The following is a 17,968-nucleotide window of genomic DNA, read 5'->3' as shown; positions in this document are numbered from 1 at the left end:
CCATGTGATATCATATCACGATATGGTGTCGTGAGATGAAATTAGCGTTTGGACATGCGATTTTATGCTGATTTCATCTCATGATTCCATATCATGAGAGGTGATATCATATTCTCCAAAAACCATGATATGGAATCACCGTTGTGATTTCATATCATGATTTGAGATATTTTAATACAATAATTGATCCATGAGTTTATATTTTTGTTAAAACAACCCCACATTTATATCTACTAACCATTTGTTTCATACGTAAATAAAATTTATAATCACATCATCACTTTTTAAAATTTATTATTCTCACCAATATAAAATTTATTATTACTTTAAATTTGGTGAATATAAATGATAAAGTAGAAATTCATTTGGTGAATATAAATGAGAACAAAGGGAGTAATACTTTTTTGATTTTTCATGATAAAAAAAAACGTCTTAATCTTATGACTAAGCATAATATTGATAAAAGACAATTTTCATTGGCGGTGCCGCACTTTCTTAATCTTAGTATTTGCAAAATGTTCGTTCACATAACCGAAGGATATCAAGTCCAATTGATTGAGGACTTAGGAAAATTTGATCAATTAGTTATTAATATTTAGTCAAGTGGACTAGTTATAATTTTTTTGATTAAATTTTATTAGAAGTGTTTTTGACTCAAACTTGTGGTAACTTTTTAAAATTTCGTTATTCAATAATATTTAACTATTGATTTTTCTTGTAAATAGTTAGAAGTTAGTGATGTTTGTTAATTTTTATCTTAGTGCATTTAACTTCTAAGTTAATATTTACTCACTAATGTATGTTTTTTTTCTACTTTATAGGTTATTTGTAAGAGTAGTTGAGAGATATGAACATATCAAGTACAATTTATGTTCAATTTTTTTTAATTAAATTAAAGTTAGATGAAACAATTATTTAACTGAAGAACAAATAACTTTGTAATAATTTATTATGCGATTTTATAATTTTTGTTTATTTGATAAGATTGAATAAACAATTGGGGCTATTTTAATAGTTTTACAACTTATGGGATTTTTATGTTTATGAGAAAATATACAACACAAAAATTCCATATCGCATGTCCAAACAAACCTTCAATTTCATCTCATGATTCCATATCATGATTTCATATCATGATACCATATCACATGGCCAAACAGGCCCTTAGTGTTTTTTGGTAACTTTTGTTTGACGTGCAATTGATCTTTAATATTTCATTAAATGTATACAACTATGGTTTGTTAGGACAAGTTTTATGAAGTTCAAAGTGAAAAAACTTAAAAGTGTTTGATCAAGCTTTTAGGAAAGACAAAAAAAAAAAAGATTTTGGATAATAGTATAAGTTATTTTCAAAAGGAAAAAAGTATATTTTTTCTTTATAAGTTCATTATTAATAGGGAAAACTATGCGTATAAGGAAACATATACTAGTTAATTAGTAAACATAACTATAGTTTACCTTAATTACAATTCGCGACCTATCTTTAGCTATAATTACGTGGCTGACCTTTTTAGTTTTGTATAATTCGCACGTTTGTATAATTCATAATTTGTATAATATAATTTATATAACTTTTGTATAATTCAAAATCTGTATAAAATACTTTGTATAGTTGTTTATACTTCTGATGTTTGTAATTGTATGAATTTGTTATTTCGAATTTATACAAAAAAAATACTAAATTATACTGTCACGACCCGAGCCTACACCCTGTACGTGGCCGACACTCGAGAACTATTGTTGGTCCCCAAGCAAACCCTCATCCTGGCTAACTACAATCGGAAAACTAACTCAAGCATACAAAACTTAAAACAGGATAAAATTCATAGAACTCAAATACCAAGCTTTAACTCAAATGATTAACTCTGAAAATAAATAAAATATTCAACCATCCAAAAATAGTCAACTCAAGTCTTTAAAACATTTAACAAAATAAATGAAACAGATTTCTCAAACTCTATTGTCTATCTAAGAAGCCTCTAAATGACAAAGATGGAAGTCGGGACAAGACCCATGACATCCTAACAAAACTAAATAGTAAATGGAATCCTTCGGAAGCAAAGAGGTTCACCAAAGCTAACTCGAACTGCAAGTGGTATCAACGAAGCGCTTGTTGATGACCCTAGCTACCTGTATCTGCATCATAAAACGATGCAAGCCAAATGGCATTAGTACATGAAATGTAAGAGCTTGTAAGGGGAATTCTAAAACATAAACATAGTCTTGAACTGATGGAAAAGAAACATACTTACCTCTTCTCAACTCACTCAACTCAACCCAAGGAATACTCAAGGATACTCAAAGGTACTCAAACTTACTCAACTCGAAAGCACTTAAGGATAAGATACTCAACTCAATGAAGTAGGGCTCTGCTCAACAATAAGATACTCAACTATGGATACTCAACTCAAGATAAAACAATAATAAAATATGCAATATATGGAATGATTTTAAAACAGTAGATAGCAACTCAATGTATTGAAGAATACAATAATAACTTAGTTTGTATATAAAAATACAATATAACTCTGTGGGAGATTCTCTAACCGACAACCATCACTATGAGCTATGTGATGATACAACGTCTATCCCACGCTGTCAAAACTGTTCTATACTTTGCCAGGGTATAGAACCTACTACTAAGTGGATCCCCTAGTTCTTGCTAAAAACATTAAGGAATTATCTAAAAAGTATGAACCTTTCTACCCACGTTGGCTACATGGTTTATGAGGACTTTGAGTTATCTGAACTCGTTCCAATATCGGTGCTCAATACTACTCTTAAAATGTAACTAGCTCATATGTTTAAAAACATAACTTTTTCTGTGGTTTGAGATTATTACTAAAAAATCTTTCTCTTAAAAGAGACTCAAAACTACTAAAAAACTCTTTTAGAAATCGGTGTTTCCTCTCATTTTAAATGTAAAAATATTTACTCTTGGGAATACTTAGTTCCCATATATCATTTTAAAGAAAATGAACTCAGCTTTACTATTCCTCAAACTCAAATGCTCAAGTCTTAAAACAAGTTATAAATAATTGAAAAAGATTTCTCAAAATAAAGTTCATGCCAAATTATGGACATGAACGACTCAATTCAAGTTTTTAATGACCATACATAAAACTCAGTACTCTGAATTCAACAACTCCAGAACTCAAGGATTCAATGGTACTACTCATCTCGAAATGTTCGACTCAGAGGGTTCATGTGAAATTATGGCATGAGCATCTCAATTCAAGGATCTTTATGGGTAACATGTAGTAGTCCCATGATTAGAGATATAATCTCAAAAAGATTTGAAACTCAATACTTAAGACTTATAATTTGAAGATACTACGCCTCTTAAAGATACTCAAATTATGGAGTTCATGCGCAATTAATGGGCACGAAAGACTCGACTCGAGGGTCTAAATAACAATATAGAATTCATGTGTACGACTCTTCTAAGTCCCATACTTACTTCCTTAAAACTTTAGCTCAAATCGATAGTTGATCACAAAGGATTCACAATTTAGCTCAAAGACTATCTTGAACTTTACTGTTAACTTTTTTTTGAATTTGAATTATGAATTCAAGAATTTTGATTCATGATATGAAGGATCTTGATGATAATGTAGATTCATGAATACATTCTCCTCATTTTCATACTCACTTACTCGATTCTTGAAACAAGTTATTAGAAATTGTAGAAGACTCCTCAAAAGACTCAGAGAGACTTTTCCAAAATACTTAAAAAAACTCTCAAGGCTTGACTTTTAACTTGATTTTGAATTTTAATCATGAATTCAAGAGTTATGATTTATGATATGAAGGTTATCGTGATGATTAAATGAGGTTTAGATAGTTAATCATGAGAAACAATTAAAAAGCACTGTTTGAGGAGCAAGTCCACGATGCGGAGATGAATTATAATATTTTGTCGCGAAATAATTTTTGAAACAATGGAGTTCGCGTTCTCTCCGTGCCGCGGAGAAAGAAATTTCTCTCTAGGGGAGCAAGTTTGTGATTGGCGTGTGGGTGAACGAACCCAACACTATGAAAACTCACATACCTCTTAGGGATCAAACCCCTGGCAAAAATCCGCAACAAAACTCAAGAATCTCAACGAACACCTTGAACCTTCCCTCTTTTCTCCTCTTTTCTCTTCTTGAACTCTCTTCTAAAACCCTAAGCGTAGATTAGGATTATAAAACTAAACCAAATTAGTTTAGACTCCTAAAACCTTACTAAAAAAAGAATTAAGTCTGATTGGGTAAGATAAAGACCAAAATACCCCTCACATTTTTGAGTAACTTTCCTTAACTGGACAGACAGATTTCAAAAGGCATATCTCACTTATACAAACTCGAAACTTAGCAAACTTGATGGCGTTGGAAAGATAATCCAAAGACCTTTCATCAGATATTTTATGGGCCACACAACTCATTATGTACTGAAAGTTATGGTCGTTTGAAGTTAACCCAAAACTTAAAAGAACTTAGGAGGGACTTGAATGAATTTCGCTTTAGTTCTTTTTGGAGCTCAAGGTGCTACATCTAGTGACCTTAACACTTAAGAAAATTTTAAATTCCTCGGTAAAATTCTACTCACAACGAAGGATGGTTAGTCTTAGCTCAAAAAAATTTCCGGGGTGTTACATATACAAATGTACCCGTGAATTATACAAACCTGCAAATTATACAAACGTGAAAGCTTAAACTGTAGCTATAATCCATAAATATGCAAACTATATATATGAAGCATAATTAAGTTTATTATAGTGGTTATTTGCGAAAGTTCCCCGTAAAAAATATTGTCAAAAGTGTGTTTCAAATTGATTAGTCAAACTCAATCGATATTATTCAAAATACTTTTTGGTAACTACTTCTGACAAAAGAATACAATTTAAAATAAGCCGATTTCAAAAGTTTGATCAAACAAATTATTAATCTAGTACCAAATAATATATATTTTATGGTCAAATTTCATAGTCCATTGAAGTGATTGAGGTATATATTATGAATAGATAGGCATCATTGGACAAACATAAAATTAAAACAAAAGATTATTGGACCTATCTAAAAATTGCTAGTAGAATAATATCATTTACATCACAAAATTCATAAAATTGACAATACCACATCTAAGATATGAAAATGTTTCGAATCATAGAGTTGGGGAGATAAATACAACAATTACACAACACCAACTTAGGCAAATTGACATCACCTATGTTTCACTAATAGAGACTATACAAACCCACACTTCGACAAAAAATTAATTAGAGACCATCACACTACACTAAGCTTCGTCCGATCGAGAAGTATAGCGGGATAAACGTATTTTTCATTTCTTAACAAGTTTCTTAAAAAATAAGAAAAATAATTTTCTAATTAAAATAGCAAAAATAAATTTTATAAGTAACATTTAAAGTTCATTGCTTTTTCCCCACCAACCCAACCCCCACCTTTTGATTATCCCATCTTCTATCACACTCCAAACCCGTATGACGTCTCTTCACCCTCATAATAATTTATTAGATTACATATAAATACTTAATAAATAATTTTTCTTGATTACTGACCAAACATTTGAAAAATAAATAAATTAAGAAGTTGATTTGTTTTTCACGAAAAAATATTTTTCTCCGTACCAAATACAGGGTCTTAAATTCTAACTTGGAAATGGAGAAACTACCCATAGGGAGTAATTCTCTCTTTAATGAGCCCTACACAATTTAAGTCTGATATATATATTTTTTTAATCAATAGATACAAATAACATACGTTTAAAAGAAGGTTTTTGATTGAACAACTATTGAAGGGTATGGTGGCCTTAACATGAGCCTTTCTTTCTTAAATTCATACAATGAACCCGTTACATTTCAAAAATTATAAATTCTAATTAACTTCTATTTTCTTACAATTGTAGTAACATATCTTCACTCAATGTCGAAATTATGGGGATTAAATAGGCATAGCTCTATATGATCTATTAATATGAGTTGTGGTGCACTAGTGGGGTTGCGTCACCCTTAACCAGAAGTTTCAGGTTTCAGCTTTGGGTATGGAAAAAATCTTGTTGGAAGCGTCACTCCCGAATGGATCTTTGTAGTGGGTGATCCGGATTCAGTGATGGGCTCCAGAGTCCAGATGAGAAACAAAAAAAAAACTCTACATGATATAAGAAAGAAGCACAAATTCATGTGAATCCACACCTTTCTACCAAGATAAGCCATCGAAAGAAATATTTTTCCTTAAATAAATTTTATGTTATGTAAATTTATATCATTAAATATCGAATATCAGATGATTATAAAAGAAAAAAAAAGTTTTTTTTAACATTGAACATGAAGATGAAAGGTGGGCAATATACCATTTAAACTTTAGCACTTAACAACCTTATGTATTCTAAGAAAAGTGTTTTGCTGTTAAAAGTAGGAACAAGAGTTCATGGGCTTTGATGAGAAGCAGCTGTCGGACATTTAGCCATGGGGCCCAATGACAACTATTCAAACTATCAAACTTAAAAGCCCATCAATCGTATTAAAATCCGATTATTTTAAATTCGTGACGTGTAAAATACTATTTACGAAAAAACACTTACTACCAAGAAATTGGAGTATTTTTTTTTTGTGTGTTTGACTGTTTCGTTAATTGATTAATTTATTTGAAAAAATATATGTTTTTTTCAATATTATAGCATCATTTTATGTTTGATTATAATTTGACCAAATACCTCAACTTTTTGAAATAACTATTTTTTAAATTAAAAACACATACATTTAACTTATTCAAAATTTGGTCAAATGAGCTATTAGTTTTCTTACATATAGAGATTACAAATTGAATTTATATGTACATGATGTAATATATACTTACAACATGAAATTATTTATAGCACCAATAATAATTTATTCGGTGTAACTTTATAAATAACATTCAAGGAGAATAAGATATATGTAAATTTTACCCTTATTTGTATGAGGCATAAATATTATATAGATATTCTCGACTCAAAGAAATCATGAAGTCATTTATTAGATAATTATATTATATATGAATCTTTTGTTACTATTAATAAAAGACCTTCAGATACATTGTCTAGTGGTTTAAAAAAGAGAGGAAAAATATCTTTTGTTGGTATTATTGGTAGCTTACCAAAAAACGGGCAATAGAGACCGATAAGGATTGTGGTGAGTGGTAAGTACTTCTTCATCCTTAATTAGTGTTTTCGGGTTTGAGTTTCATAATATAAAGTCATCTTTTTTTACGCCCCAAATATGAGAATTTTTTCCGTGTGAATTTCAATTTAGTTGGATTCTAATATGGATATCATATCCGAATAAAAGAACAAAAGAAAAATGGGAATAGGTAAGTGAGCTGCGATAACTGATATATTTATATTGTCAATTTATAAATAATAAATGCTTTTTTCATTTATTAAATGCAGGTGACGCCATAAAGATATCGACTTTTAATTGTTTGGACTTTTTGAAATTTTCTTAAATGTATAAAAGCCTGCATATTAATTATTAAAAATACATAGAAATTTATTAGCCAGCAATTTATACATGCCGACAAGATCGTCCAATTAAAATAAATAAAAAAAATAAAAAAAAACAAAACTAAGCCTATTTTGTGTATTATCCTTTAGTTGTACGTATTGATCTTAATAAGTCATAAAATTTTAAGTCAGTTTTAATTGAGGTTACAATAACAATCGAATATAAGTGTAATTATACAAAGTAGGGTTTGAGAAGTGTATGTGTAAGTAGACCTTAATCCTACGTGTCATTCTATAATTGGCTGACCACATAAGACCTTTCGTACGGACCGATGTTGACATTTTAAATAAAAATCTTGTACGGACAAAAATAAATTTTGAACTCCTGGTGTTCCTTTTATGGAACTTTCAACTAAAATAGGCATAACGTGTGTTTTAATGTTGTCCATATATGAGAATAATAATATTATTAATAAAAAATTATGTTTACCTANATTGTTAAAAAGACTAACATATATTAGGTAATTAATTTACTTACATAACAAGCAATTAAAAACACGCGCAAAAGCTTTTTCAAATTTTAAACATAAAATATCTAATTAGCACTTTATTATATATTTAAATATTCAATTAACATACAGTTATCATATTTCAAATATCTATATAAAAACATATTAGTAAATTTAAAAAAACATCAATATATTCCGCCTTCTTTTGTCACCTTTTTAAATTCAATTTTCACATAACATATTTAAGATCACATATTTTTTTTTTATAAATTTAATTTAACATCACAAAATTTAATATATTTTTCTCAAACTCTATAATAAATTAAAATCAGACAATCTGAAAAAATAATTATATATAAAGTCTGTTTCAAAAAAGTGCCACCTCTAGTAGTAGGAAGCACATTAATAATTGTTTGGACCATATTCTAGCTCATGAGAATACTACTATCGATATTAATTTTTCTAATATAACTAATTTTTAAAGGAGCTAGCTTAATAATTGTTTGGACCATATTCTAGGTCATGGGAATATTATTTTTTCTAACATAACTAGTTTTTAGAGTATCTACTTTAACAGCAGGAACTAGCTAGAGGTTAGGAAGAAAAATGAAAAGATCTATTTATTGTGTGTGAAAATTTTTTCTTCCCTTTTGGACCACCTTGAAATAATACATTATTTTTTCTTCGTTTAAGAAAGAATGACCTAATTTGATTTGACAATAAAGTTTTAAAAAATGGGAAAAATGATAAATATACCCCCAAGCTATCGTAAATGACATGCAGATATCCTCCGTCATACTTTTATGATATTGGTGCCTCTACCGTCCAAAAACTAGAGCATATATACTCTTTATACTAACAGACATAGACGTGTGATAATCTTATCCACCGACCCGACATTTATTAAATATCGAATCGACGAATAAGATTGCTCCATGTGTCCCTATTTAGTCTTCCGTTAGAGTGAAGGGTATATATGTTCTAGTTTTTGGACGACAGGAACATCAATGTCCCAAAAGTATGACGGAGGATATCTGTATACCATTTACGATAATTCGAAGGTAAATTTGTCATTTTTCTCAAAATGAAATAATATTTTTAACTTGTAAATTAAAGTTCTGTCAAATATACAAGATGTCTTTTTAATTTTGTGATCGTGTAGGAAAATGAAATTTGAATACTACTATAAAATAAAAGAGTCATTCTTTTTGAAAACGGAGAACTATAGTATTTATTAATGAAATAATAAATGTGATAAAAAAAAAAGGTACTAGTATTAATACCAGTAAAACACGCCAACACAGAAGGACGAGCCACGTGAAGCAGCGTGGGTCAATCCTACGTGTCATTCTATAATTGGCTGACCACATAGGACCTTTCGTACGGACCGATGTTGACATTTTAAAATAAAAATCTTGTACGGACAAAAATAAATTTTGAACTCCTGGTGTTCCTTTTATGGAACTTTCAACTAAAATAGGCATAACGTGTGTTTTAATGTTGTCCATATATGAGAATAATAATATTATTAATAAAAAATTATGTTTACCTATTTCTTTCCATTTTATTATCAATAGTTTTTTCTTGAACCAAATATTTATCAGAAATAGTTTTCTAATATGTAAGATAAGGTCTACTTATTTTCTATTGTTCTTAGATTCTACTTTGTAAAATTATATTTTTTTTATTTTTGAGACTATAAATACCTCAATTATAATTAATGTTATAATTCCCCCTTTTCAATTTATCAAAATAAGTAAATATTTATATTGTATGTCAAAAAATTATTTTGAAAAGTACAATGATGTATGTAAATAATTATTTCTAACTAGCAGGGTCCCTTTGTTCTAACTTGCCAGTTGACACTTGACACCAACAATTCAGATATTAATTTACTGCCAACGAATGGCCAAAATAATAACGTATTTTTTGAATTTCATATCTGAATGTGCCAGTATTCTATTTGTACTATTATTTATTATTTGTCAAAATATATCTCAGCTATTAAATGTTTGTTTTTCTTATTTGAAATATTATCACCGTTCAAGAAGAAAACACGAACAATTGATAGTTGAAGTGTGTTTTAATAAATATAATTGATGATAACTCAGATAGAAAACTCATACACATGATAGTTTAAACTTTAAACTCAAATAGCCGGAATACTTTAGGTGTGATTTTGACTGTTCACTCTTCTTCTTATATCAATATGACAAACAAACACACATCTTAAAATATGCTCAAATTTTAAGTAATTACTTGAATAATGAAACATGACAAGTGTTATGAGACATGAAATATTGAATATTTAACTCATAAAATCTAATTCAAATTTTTTTGTTCTGATATTCAAATCTTATTTATTTAAAATAAAAGAGGAATCTTGAGATCTTTTAATTTCCAAATATCTTAAGTTCTATTATTTGAGATAATGACTTCTGTAGCAATTTCTGAAAAAGAGTGTTCTGAATATTGTACGTACATATATAATATAACTACCTATTTTATTTATTTTTAAATAAAATAAAATAAAAAGATTGCATAATTGTGAAGAACCAACTTCATATTTTCGAATGTAAAAAAGTAAAATTTGGATATGCAATAAAGATACAATAATAAAAATAACGGAGTGACATTTTTAATTTCAAATGTTTGGTTCTTCTTCAATTTTATATGTGTGAGAGATTTAAAAAAGAAAAGAAAAATATCAATGTAACCTCATTCATATTGTCCAAAAAAGAACCAACGAAAACAAATACTACAAAGTAAATAGGGGAAATTATCAAATTTTGTTTAAAAGTGTGTGAATGGTATTTATTTGGGCATTGGAATAAACTCAATTAGGTTTAACTTGTATATACACAATCTAATATATATATATATATATATATAAACTCAATTCATTAAATGGTTGTTGTATGAACCATACATACTTTAGATCTTGAATTGCAAAACGGAGAATTGAACCTTTATCAACCAAGATTGACATACAATTTAAATTATGTATTCATGTGAATTCAATAACTTTTGTCCAAACTCTTTTTCTATATATGTTTAGAAACTCCCCAAGTATCTATAAATATTTAATTACGAACATAATTATTATTGTATATATTAACTTTAAGTCATTGCAGGAACAATAAATTTTAAATCCTGGAACTGCCTCTATTTATAAACAAAGTGAAAGTTCAGATAGTCAATCAATTAAACAACTACAAATTCTAGGTAACATATTTGTATTTATATTGTTAGTGTATATAATTAATTAAACTCAAAACAATATAATTTAGTGATCATTGCATAATTTAATAACTGTATAACTCATCTCTGAACCGGCTACCAAACTTCCCTTTAGGGTTTTTGGTCAATACACCAATAGGGAAGCATGAAGATTATTTTATGTGCTGTCAATGGTCCCTATATGGGCATCTCTTCTTAATTAATAAAAAAATATTATTTATTTTTTAAAATTAGAAAAGTAATAATAATTAATAATTCCCCCACTTGTGGCCTATCATAGAGACTCACTTATATTTTCTTTTTTTGGAGCTGTCAGTTTGTCTAATATAGTGCTTCTTTGCAAGTTTTACCAAAAGAAGAAAATATATGAGGTTTTGCTTCTTACAAGTCTTTCCTTAATCATTTCCCTATTTATATCTATTTTTTCTATCTTAGTTGTTGTAACTCAAAAAATAGAAAGAAAAAAAAATATGCCCTTTTCTTTATTGATTTTTTTAGGGTTTTTGATCCTTTGAACCAATTTTTTTTCCTTTATACTTATCATCCAGATCTGAAAACTCAAAACCCAATATTTTCTTGAATTTTCACTTGTAGAATCTTGATTATTATTTTCAATTTGTAAAAAAAAAAATAATGGTGAGAGGAAAAACTGAGTTGAAAAGAATTGAAAATGCAACAAGTAGACAAGTGACCTTCTCAAAAAGAAGAAGTGGGCTTCTAAAAAAAGCATTTGAACTTTCAGTTTTATGTGATGCTGAAGTTGCTCTTATTGTATTTTCTCCAAAAGGAAAGCTTTATGAGTTCTCAAGTTCCAGGTACATATTGTTATTTCCTTGAATTTATTTATTGTTTACACGAATCGGAGCTGACAAAGGGCTGAATCTCAGTGGATCGTATGGTATGATAGCAAGACTATACTCTACCATGTCATGTAGGAAATTGATGTTTAGTTTCTCTTTGATATCATAATTGTATGTGGATATAGCAATATCTAAAAATGGGATTTTTAATTTTCAAGAATCTTGTTTTAGTATCCAACTTGTAGCTAAATTTAGGAATTTTATACATTTTTCGGAAAATTACATACAATAAATGTATAACAAGTACCAAGTACAATGATCACTTGCTTTATCTGTCAAATAGGGTCCCTTATTTTTCTGCCTTGCTATCTGTTTTGTTAACTTCTCTTGATTCTCTTCTCTATATAATGGATAATGTATAAATCCTTTAGTTAAATAGAAACAAACAACAAACAAAAAAAAAAGAAAAGAAAGCTTTGTTCTTTTGGGGTTTTCATGTGTTATAGTCATGAAGTATAATTTCCATGTAAATGAACAAATGACTTTAATTTATTGTTACGATCCACCGAGATTCAAGTGCTCCGTTTTAAAAAATAGAGAGATTGTTTTGTGTATAGAGGTGTGTGCCAATGCAATCTATTATTTTTAGAATGATTTATGTGTTACTACTATTTGGCAATCTTGATAAAGCTGAATCTTGTACAAATTCTAGATGGCTATATGTATATTACAAGGGGTAGTTCATCAAAACAAGAAAATAAAAAGTTTGATGTATGTGGCAAAATTTTACTTGGGAGTAGTAGTGCCTTTCTATTTTTTACTACAATTAAAATGAAGTTTAAACTTGAAAGTTGAAATGAAATTGTACTTGTTACAGATTTGTTTTTCCCAATACCCCACCAACTTTTGCCTGTTTTTAATTATGTTCATGATTTTGGAACTTATAAATGGAGGTGGATCTTTAATTTCTGCTAAAACTTTTTAATTGTTATTTGAGTCGAGTGTTTATTCGAAACAATTTCTGTATCTTCATAAGGTAGAGGTAAGGCAATATATACGTATATATAGACTATTCTTTTTATACTATATTTGTGGAATTATACTAATAGATCATGTTGTTGTTGTAAATAGTGAAGAGTACTGCACTTGGAAGTGATATGACACTGCATATATTATATATGTAGCACCTGAGAAAATATCTATAGTATTTTTTACTTTACCTAGCTAATATAGTACTATTTATGTATAGTACCAAATCTTCAGAATTTCTGGTGTACGAAAGTGCAATTGCACTAATATCATACTTGCTTCTTTTTTACTCCATTTCCTTACTTTGATACATCTTTTGATTCATTAATCATATTATGAAATTATATCTAGTTCTCAAAAGACCTAAGTTGTTTGAACACTTTAAAAATATCGGCAAATGCATGTCAGGAATCACACATTTGACATGCTATACAACATGAAGTCTTAACCCTTAACATAATTCAAATGAAGACTGACCACTGAGCCACTTTGTCATTGAGGGTCAGGCTCTTATGATTGTGAGTTGGAGTTGTCATAGCTTATGGTGAGCTATAGCAATAGGAGGGCCTAATTTGGCTTAAACAAACTAGATTAGAAGATGCATGATGCATCAATATATATCTTCCCAAATCCCAAGCACTATGGAGAGTTAACTCATTATAATATATACAGATTAAAACATACTAAGAGGGGTAATTCGATATACGAAATATCTTGCATTATCTCAAGATTTAGGGAAGGACTGCGAGGGGATATAATATACTATAATATACAACAACAACAACAACAACATACCCAGTGAAATCTCACTAGGTGGAGTCTGGGGAGGGTAGAGTGTACGCAGACCTTGCCACTATCTCGTGGAGGTAGAGAGGCTGTTTCCGAGAGACCATCAGCTCAAGTACATCAAATCCAAGTTCAAGGAGAGGAAAACAGTGTATAAAACATAACATCCAATAAGGAAGAAAGTAAATAGTCAACAAAGGAGACAATAACATCAATAAAAAATGTGACAAGTGAAACGCAGTACACAACATAAGGCTATAGGTATCACAGACAAGAACTGCAAGTGCAAGGCTAGGACTACTACAAATGCTAACAACCCATTATTGTCTATATATAATATACTATAATATATAGACAATAAAAGTCAAAATTTGAGATAAAGAAGTTTGATCCTATAGCCACTTGTTGGCAGAATCTCTTAATTATGTTGTGTGAAAGAATCTAAGTACTCAATAATCTAAAATACTAATTGCCAAAGTTTGCAATATGAGATTTTAGAAAAGTATACTCTCATGCACATATTAATTAATGCAAGCAAATAAATTGCAGTTGGATCTCCATTATACATGCATAATTTCCTTAGATGAACCATTCAATCATGATTTGGCCACAAAATAAAAAGATTAACCATTTCCATAGTTTTATAGGGGTATGTTTTTTCCTTTTCAGTCATGATCTAGCCCGAAAAGAAAGGATATGGTTCATTCCATCAAATAAAAAGTTCTTTTTTCTACGAGATACAAATAAAAATTTCTATGCAGCTTTAAATTTGAGGAATATTGCTATAGCTGAACACAAGGGAAGATAATTCAAATTGAATTTCTTAGAACCCTTTTATTTGCGAGGAGTCCTAGTTAGATAAGGATTGCTTAAAACTCTCATGTCATGAGTGTTTTTATAATTTATTTTTTCATGTTTTCACTTTTGAAATTGAAATTATTCACCTTGTTATACAGTAGTAATTTTATTTTATTCTTATTTTGTTTCTCATTATTTATTTTTAGTACAAACAAGACAATAGAACGCTATCAGAAGAATGACAAGAGCCTGGGACGACTCAACAAAAAATTAACTGATCAACTAACCACTGAGGTATTTTCTTTTCAATTTTGATGTGAGAATTAAAAAGTATATATATATATATATATATATATTGTCAATGTTTACTCTGTCCCAATTTTAGGTGTCTTATAATTATGATGAATTCATGAAGCTAACGAAGCAGACAAATTAGAAACTTCTTTTGCATCCATCGTGGATTCTATTTTTTTTCTGCACAAGCCATTTCACCCCGAGTTATGTACATGATTTTTTATATTTCGGTGAAGTTGAATTGAGTATTTGGTAATTGAAGTTCTAACATGAATTTCACTTGAAAAAAGAAGAAGACAATTTTGCGAATTGTAAAAATATTATTTCAAGTTCTCTATTTTAAGTAACATTGATTTGCATATACCTGGTTTTGTATTGATAGGTATATGTGTTGTTCATATACTTTAATAATATTGTCGCTATACACTGTTAAATTCTTTAAAATTTGTGCATTTTTAGAGAATTCGAGACAGATGAATAATACTTTTGGTATGTTTGAAATACTAACTCTTTATTTTGTGTAGCATTTGAAAGAGGAAGTTGCAACCATGACTAGAAAGCTTGAATTTCTTGAAGACTCTAAGAGGTTAATTAATTGTTTCTTAATTTTTATTGTTGCACAATAATTAAATCAGCAAATAGTTCTAAAATATTTTTTTTGTGAATTATTTTCAGAAAGCTTTTAGGACATGGTCTAGAATCTTCCACCTTGGATGAACTTCAACAGGTAGAAGAACAGTTGGAAAAAAGTTTAAGCAACATTAGGGCAAGAAAGGTAAAAATCTATATATGCCTCGATCTTTAACAAGTTAATTATAGTCTGATTTGATTAAAAGTAGTTGATAAGTACGTTGTACGTATCAAGTGATGAAAAAACACGTTTTGATATTAAAGCAGTTATGTGTTTGAGTAAAAACAGTGACACTTGTAATAATATAAGCAATTGATATAGTAGTAAATTACTTGATCTAATCAAAAGTGTTTATAAGCTGAATAGGTATAAGTTTGAGTGACTACTAACTTACGGCTGATTTTAGCTTATAAACATTTCGATGTTTAAATAAATGCATAGATTTGATAAATTAAAAAGTGCTTATAATTAAGCTAGTTTGATCACTTTATAAGCTTATCATTACATCTGGTTAGTGTCTCACTGTATTATCGCTCTCTTTAAACCTGTCTCGATACAAAATTAATACAAATGGATTAAACCTAAATACAATTTTCGTTTGTTTATTTGTATTATTTTGTTTCAGAATCTGTTATTCAAGGAACAGATTGCTCAACTGAAGGAAGAGGTAAATCACTTTTTATATATATATCCATTAAAGTCAAAACTATTAATCCAATTGGCTTATAATACATATTTTCCTTTTGTCTTAGGAGAAAATTCTATTGAAGAAAAATGCAGACTTGAGGAAAAGGGTGAGATATATATCACTCCAAATTTTTGCCTGCATATCAATGTTTCTAATGTGTGTTTAATATTTGGTTAAGATTAATAAATGAAGTTGGATTAATGACTAATTATGAAAAAAATCATATTCAAATTTTAGTAGAGATAAAAAACACACCAAGTGAGTTTTTCTCATGTGCATAAACATTGGCCTTTGATGGGTATAGATACATAATCATAAAGTAGTTTGGTAATTGTGCTGATAGGTGATAACATGTAGTACGTTATAAAATAGTTGAGATGAATACATTTGCCTTTGATGGACATAGATACATAATCATTATAGTAACTTGGTATTTATGCTGATAGGAGATAGTATGTATTACGTTATAAAATAGCTGAGATGAATACAAATATTTGACATTGTTATTACTTGTTATACTAGAAAAATATGTAAGATATTAAATGTGTTGAGACCGGTTCCATATTTTTGCTAGTGGTCGATCATACTCATTATGTTCTATATTATGTGACATTATTTTTAAAAATCATTCTTAAATAGAATGATATCTATTAATACGTAATAATAATTTTACTTTAAATTTCTCAATTTTTTTAATAAAATGATTTTTTATCGACTTTTTTTGGTTGTTCAGTGTGAGGTGCTACCATTGACTTTGACACCATTTCCTCAAGTAGAGAAAGATGTTGAAAGACAAATAATGGAAGTTGAGACAGAGCTCTTTATTGGACTTCCAGAGACTAGAAAAAATTCATATTGTCCTAATTTAAACACACCACCTACATCACTTTAATTATGAAAATTGCTGGTGTTTCAAGTTTTATATTAGTACTGTAATTATAATTTATAGAGTTGTAATAAAAAAAACTAAATTACTTTAATATAGTTTTTTTTTTTAATTTCGTTCATCATCAGCTATGCGTTAATTGAGCAGAAAGGTCTATCAGAAATAACGTATTTACCGCACAAAAAGGTGAGGGTAAGGTTTGTATACAGTATTTTATCCTTTTCAGATTCTAGTTATGAAATTACCCCAGATATGTTGTAGTGGCGGTATCAGTTATGTACTAATTGAGCCGATGGCTTATCACAAATAGTCTCTCTACCTCATAAAGTAGGGTAAGGTCTTGCGTACCCTTTATCCTTCTCAGATCTAGCTACTTTGTTGATATGTTGTTGTTGTGGTGGTGGTGGTGGTGGTTGTAGTATCAACTATGTGTTAATTGAACCGATGATTTATCAAAAATAGTGTCTCTACCTCACAAGGTAGGATAAGGTCTTGTATACTGCTACTTTGTGGGTCACACTGGATATGATATGATGTTGTAGTAGTATCAGTTTTGCATTAATTGAGCAAATGTCTTTGTCTCACAAGGTAGGAATAAGCAAGGTTTTGCGTACATTTAATTACCCTCTTCAAATTCTTTTTTTTTAGTTCCCTCTTCAAATTCTACTTGTGGAGTTACATCGAATATATTATAGTTGTATAGTATCAATTATGCCGTTAACAATCATCAAAATGATGCAAACGATAGTAATGTCGAGAGAAATGTATATATGTACACTTTATTCTCCTTTTAAATGTTTTCTGTAATCTTAATTAATTAAT

At 29.0% G+C, this 17,968-nt stretch overlaps 1 protein-coding gene across 2 annotated transcripts; it reads left to right on the top strand.

Annotated features, from left to right (window-relative positions):
* The first annotated feature begins 11,636 nt into the window (after window positions 1–11,636).
* LOC125841749 (agamous-like MADS-box protein AGL19) lies at window positions 11,637–17,258 on the top strand. Of its 2 annotated transcripts, XM_049520922.1 has the most exons (7): window positions 11,637–12,049; window positions 14,854–14,941; window positions 15,466–15,527; window positions 15,617–15,716; window positions 16,198–16,239; window positions 16,325–16,366; window positions 16,994–17,258. In XM_049520922.1, the coding sequence occupies exons 1-7, from the start codon at window positions 11,868–11,870 to the stop codon at window positions 17,150–17,152; spliced, it is 675 nt and encodes a 224-aa protein (XP_049376879.1). In that variant the 5' UTR covers window positions 11,637–11,867; the 3' UTR covers window positions 17,153–17,258. The 2 variants fall into 2 exon arrangements, with proteins under 2 accessions (XP_049376879.1, XP_049376880.1); XM_049520923.1 differs by lacking the exon at window positions 16,325–16,366 and having other exon boundaries at window positions 11,688–12,049.
* Window positions 17,259–17,968: the final 710 nt, after the last annotated feature.

This window comes from Solanum stenotomum, chromosome 10 (assembly GCF_019186545.1).
Source record: "Solanum stenotomum isolate F172 chromosome 10, ASM1918654v1, whole genome shotgun sequence".
NCBI lineage: Eukaryota > Viridiplantae > Streptophyta > Magnoliopsida > Solanales > Solanaceae > Solanum > Solanum stenotomum.
This window is presented reverse-complemented; position numbering and strand designations above follow the sequence as displayed.

What these genes read in the sequence shown, in the direction of transcription:
- LOC125841749 (XM_049520922.1), top strand. Translation starts at nt 11,868, where the DNA reads ATGGTGAGAGGAAAAACTGAGTTGAAAAGAATTGAAAATGCAACAAGT. An exon ending in CTGATCAACTAACCACTGAG is followed by an intron (nt 14,942 to 15,465) that starts GTATTTTCTTTT and finishes TATTTTGTGTAG; the next exon opens with CATTTGAAAGAGGAAGTTGC. An exon ending in ATGCAGACTTGAGGAAAAGG is followed by an intron (nt 16,367 to 16,993) that starts GTGAGATATATA and finishes TTGGTTGTTCAG; the next exon opens with TGTGAGGTGCTACCATTGAC.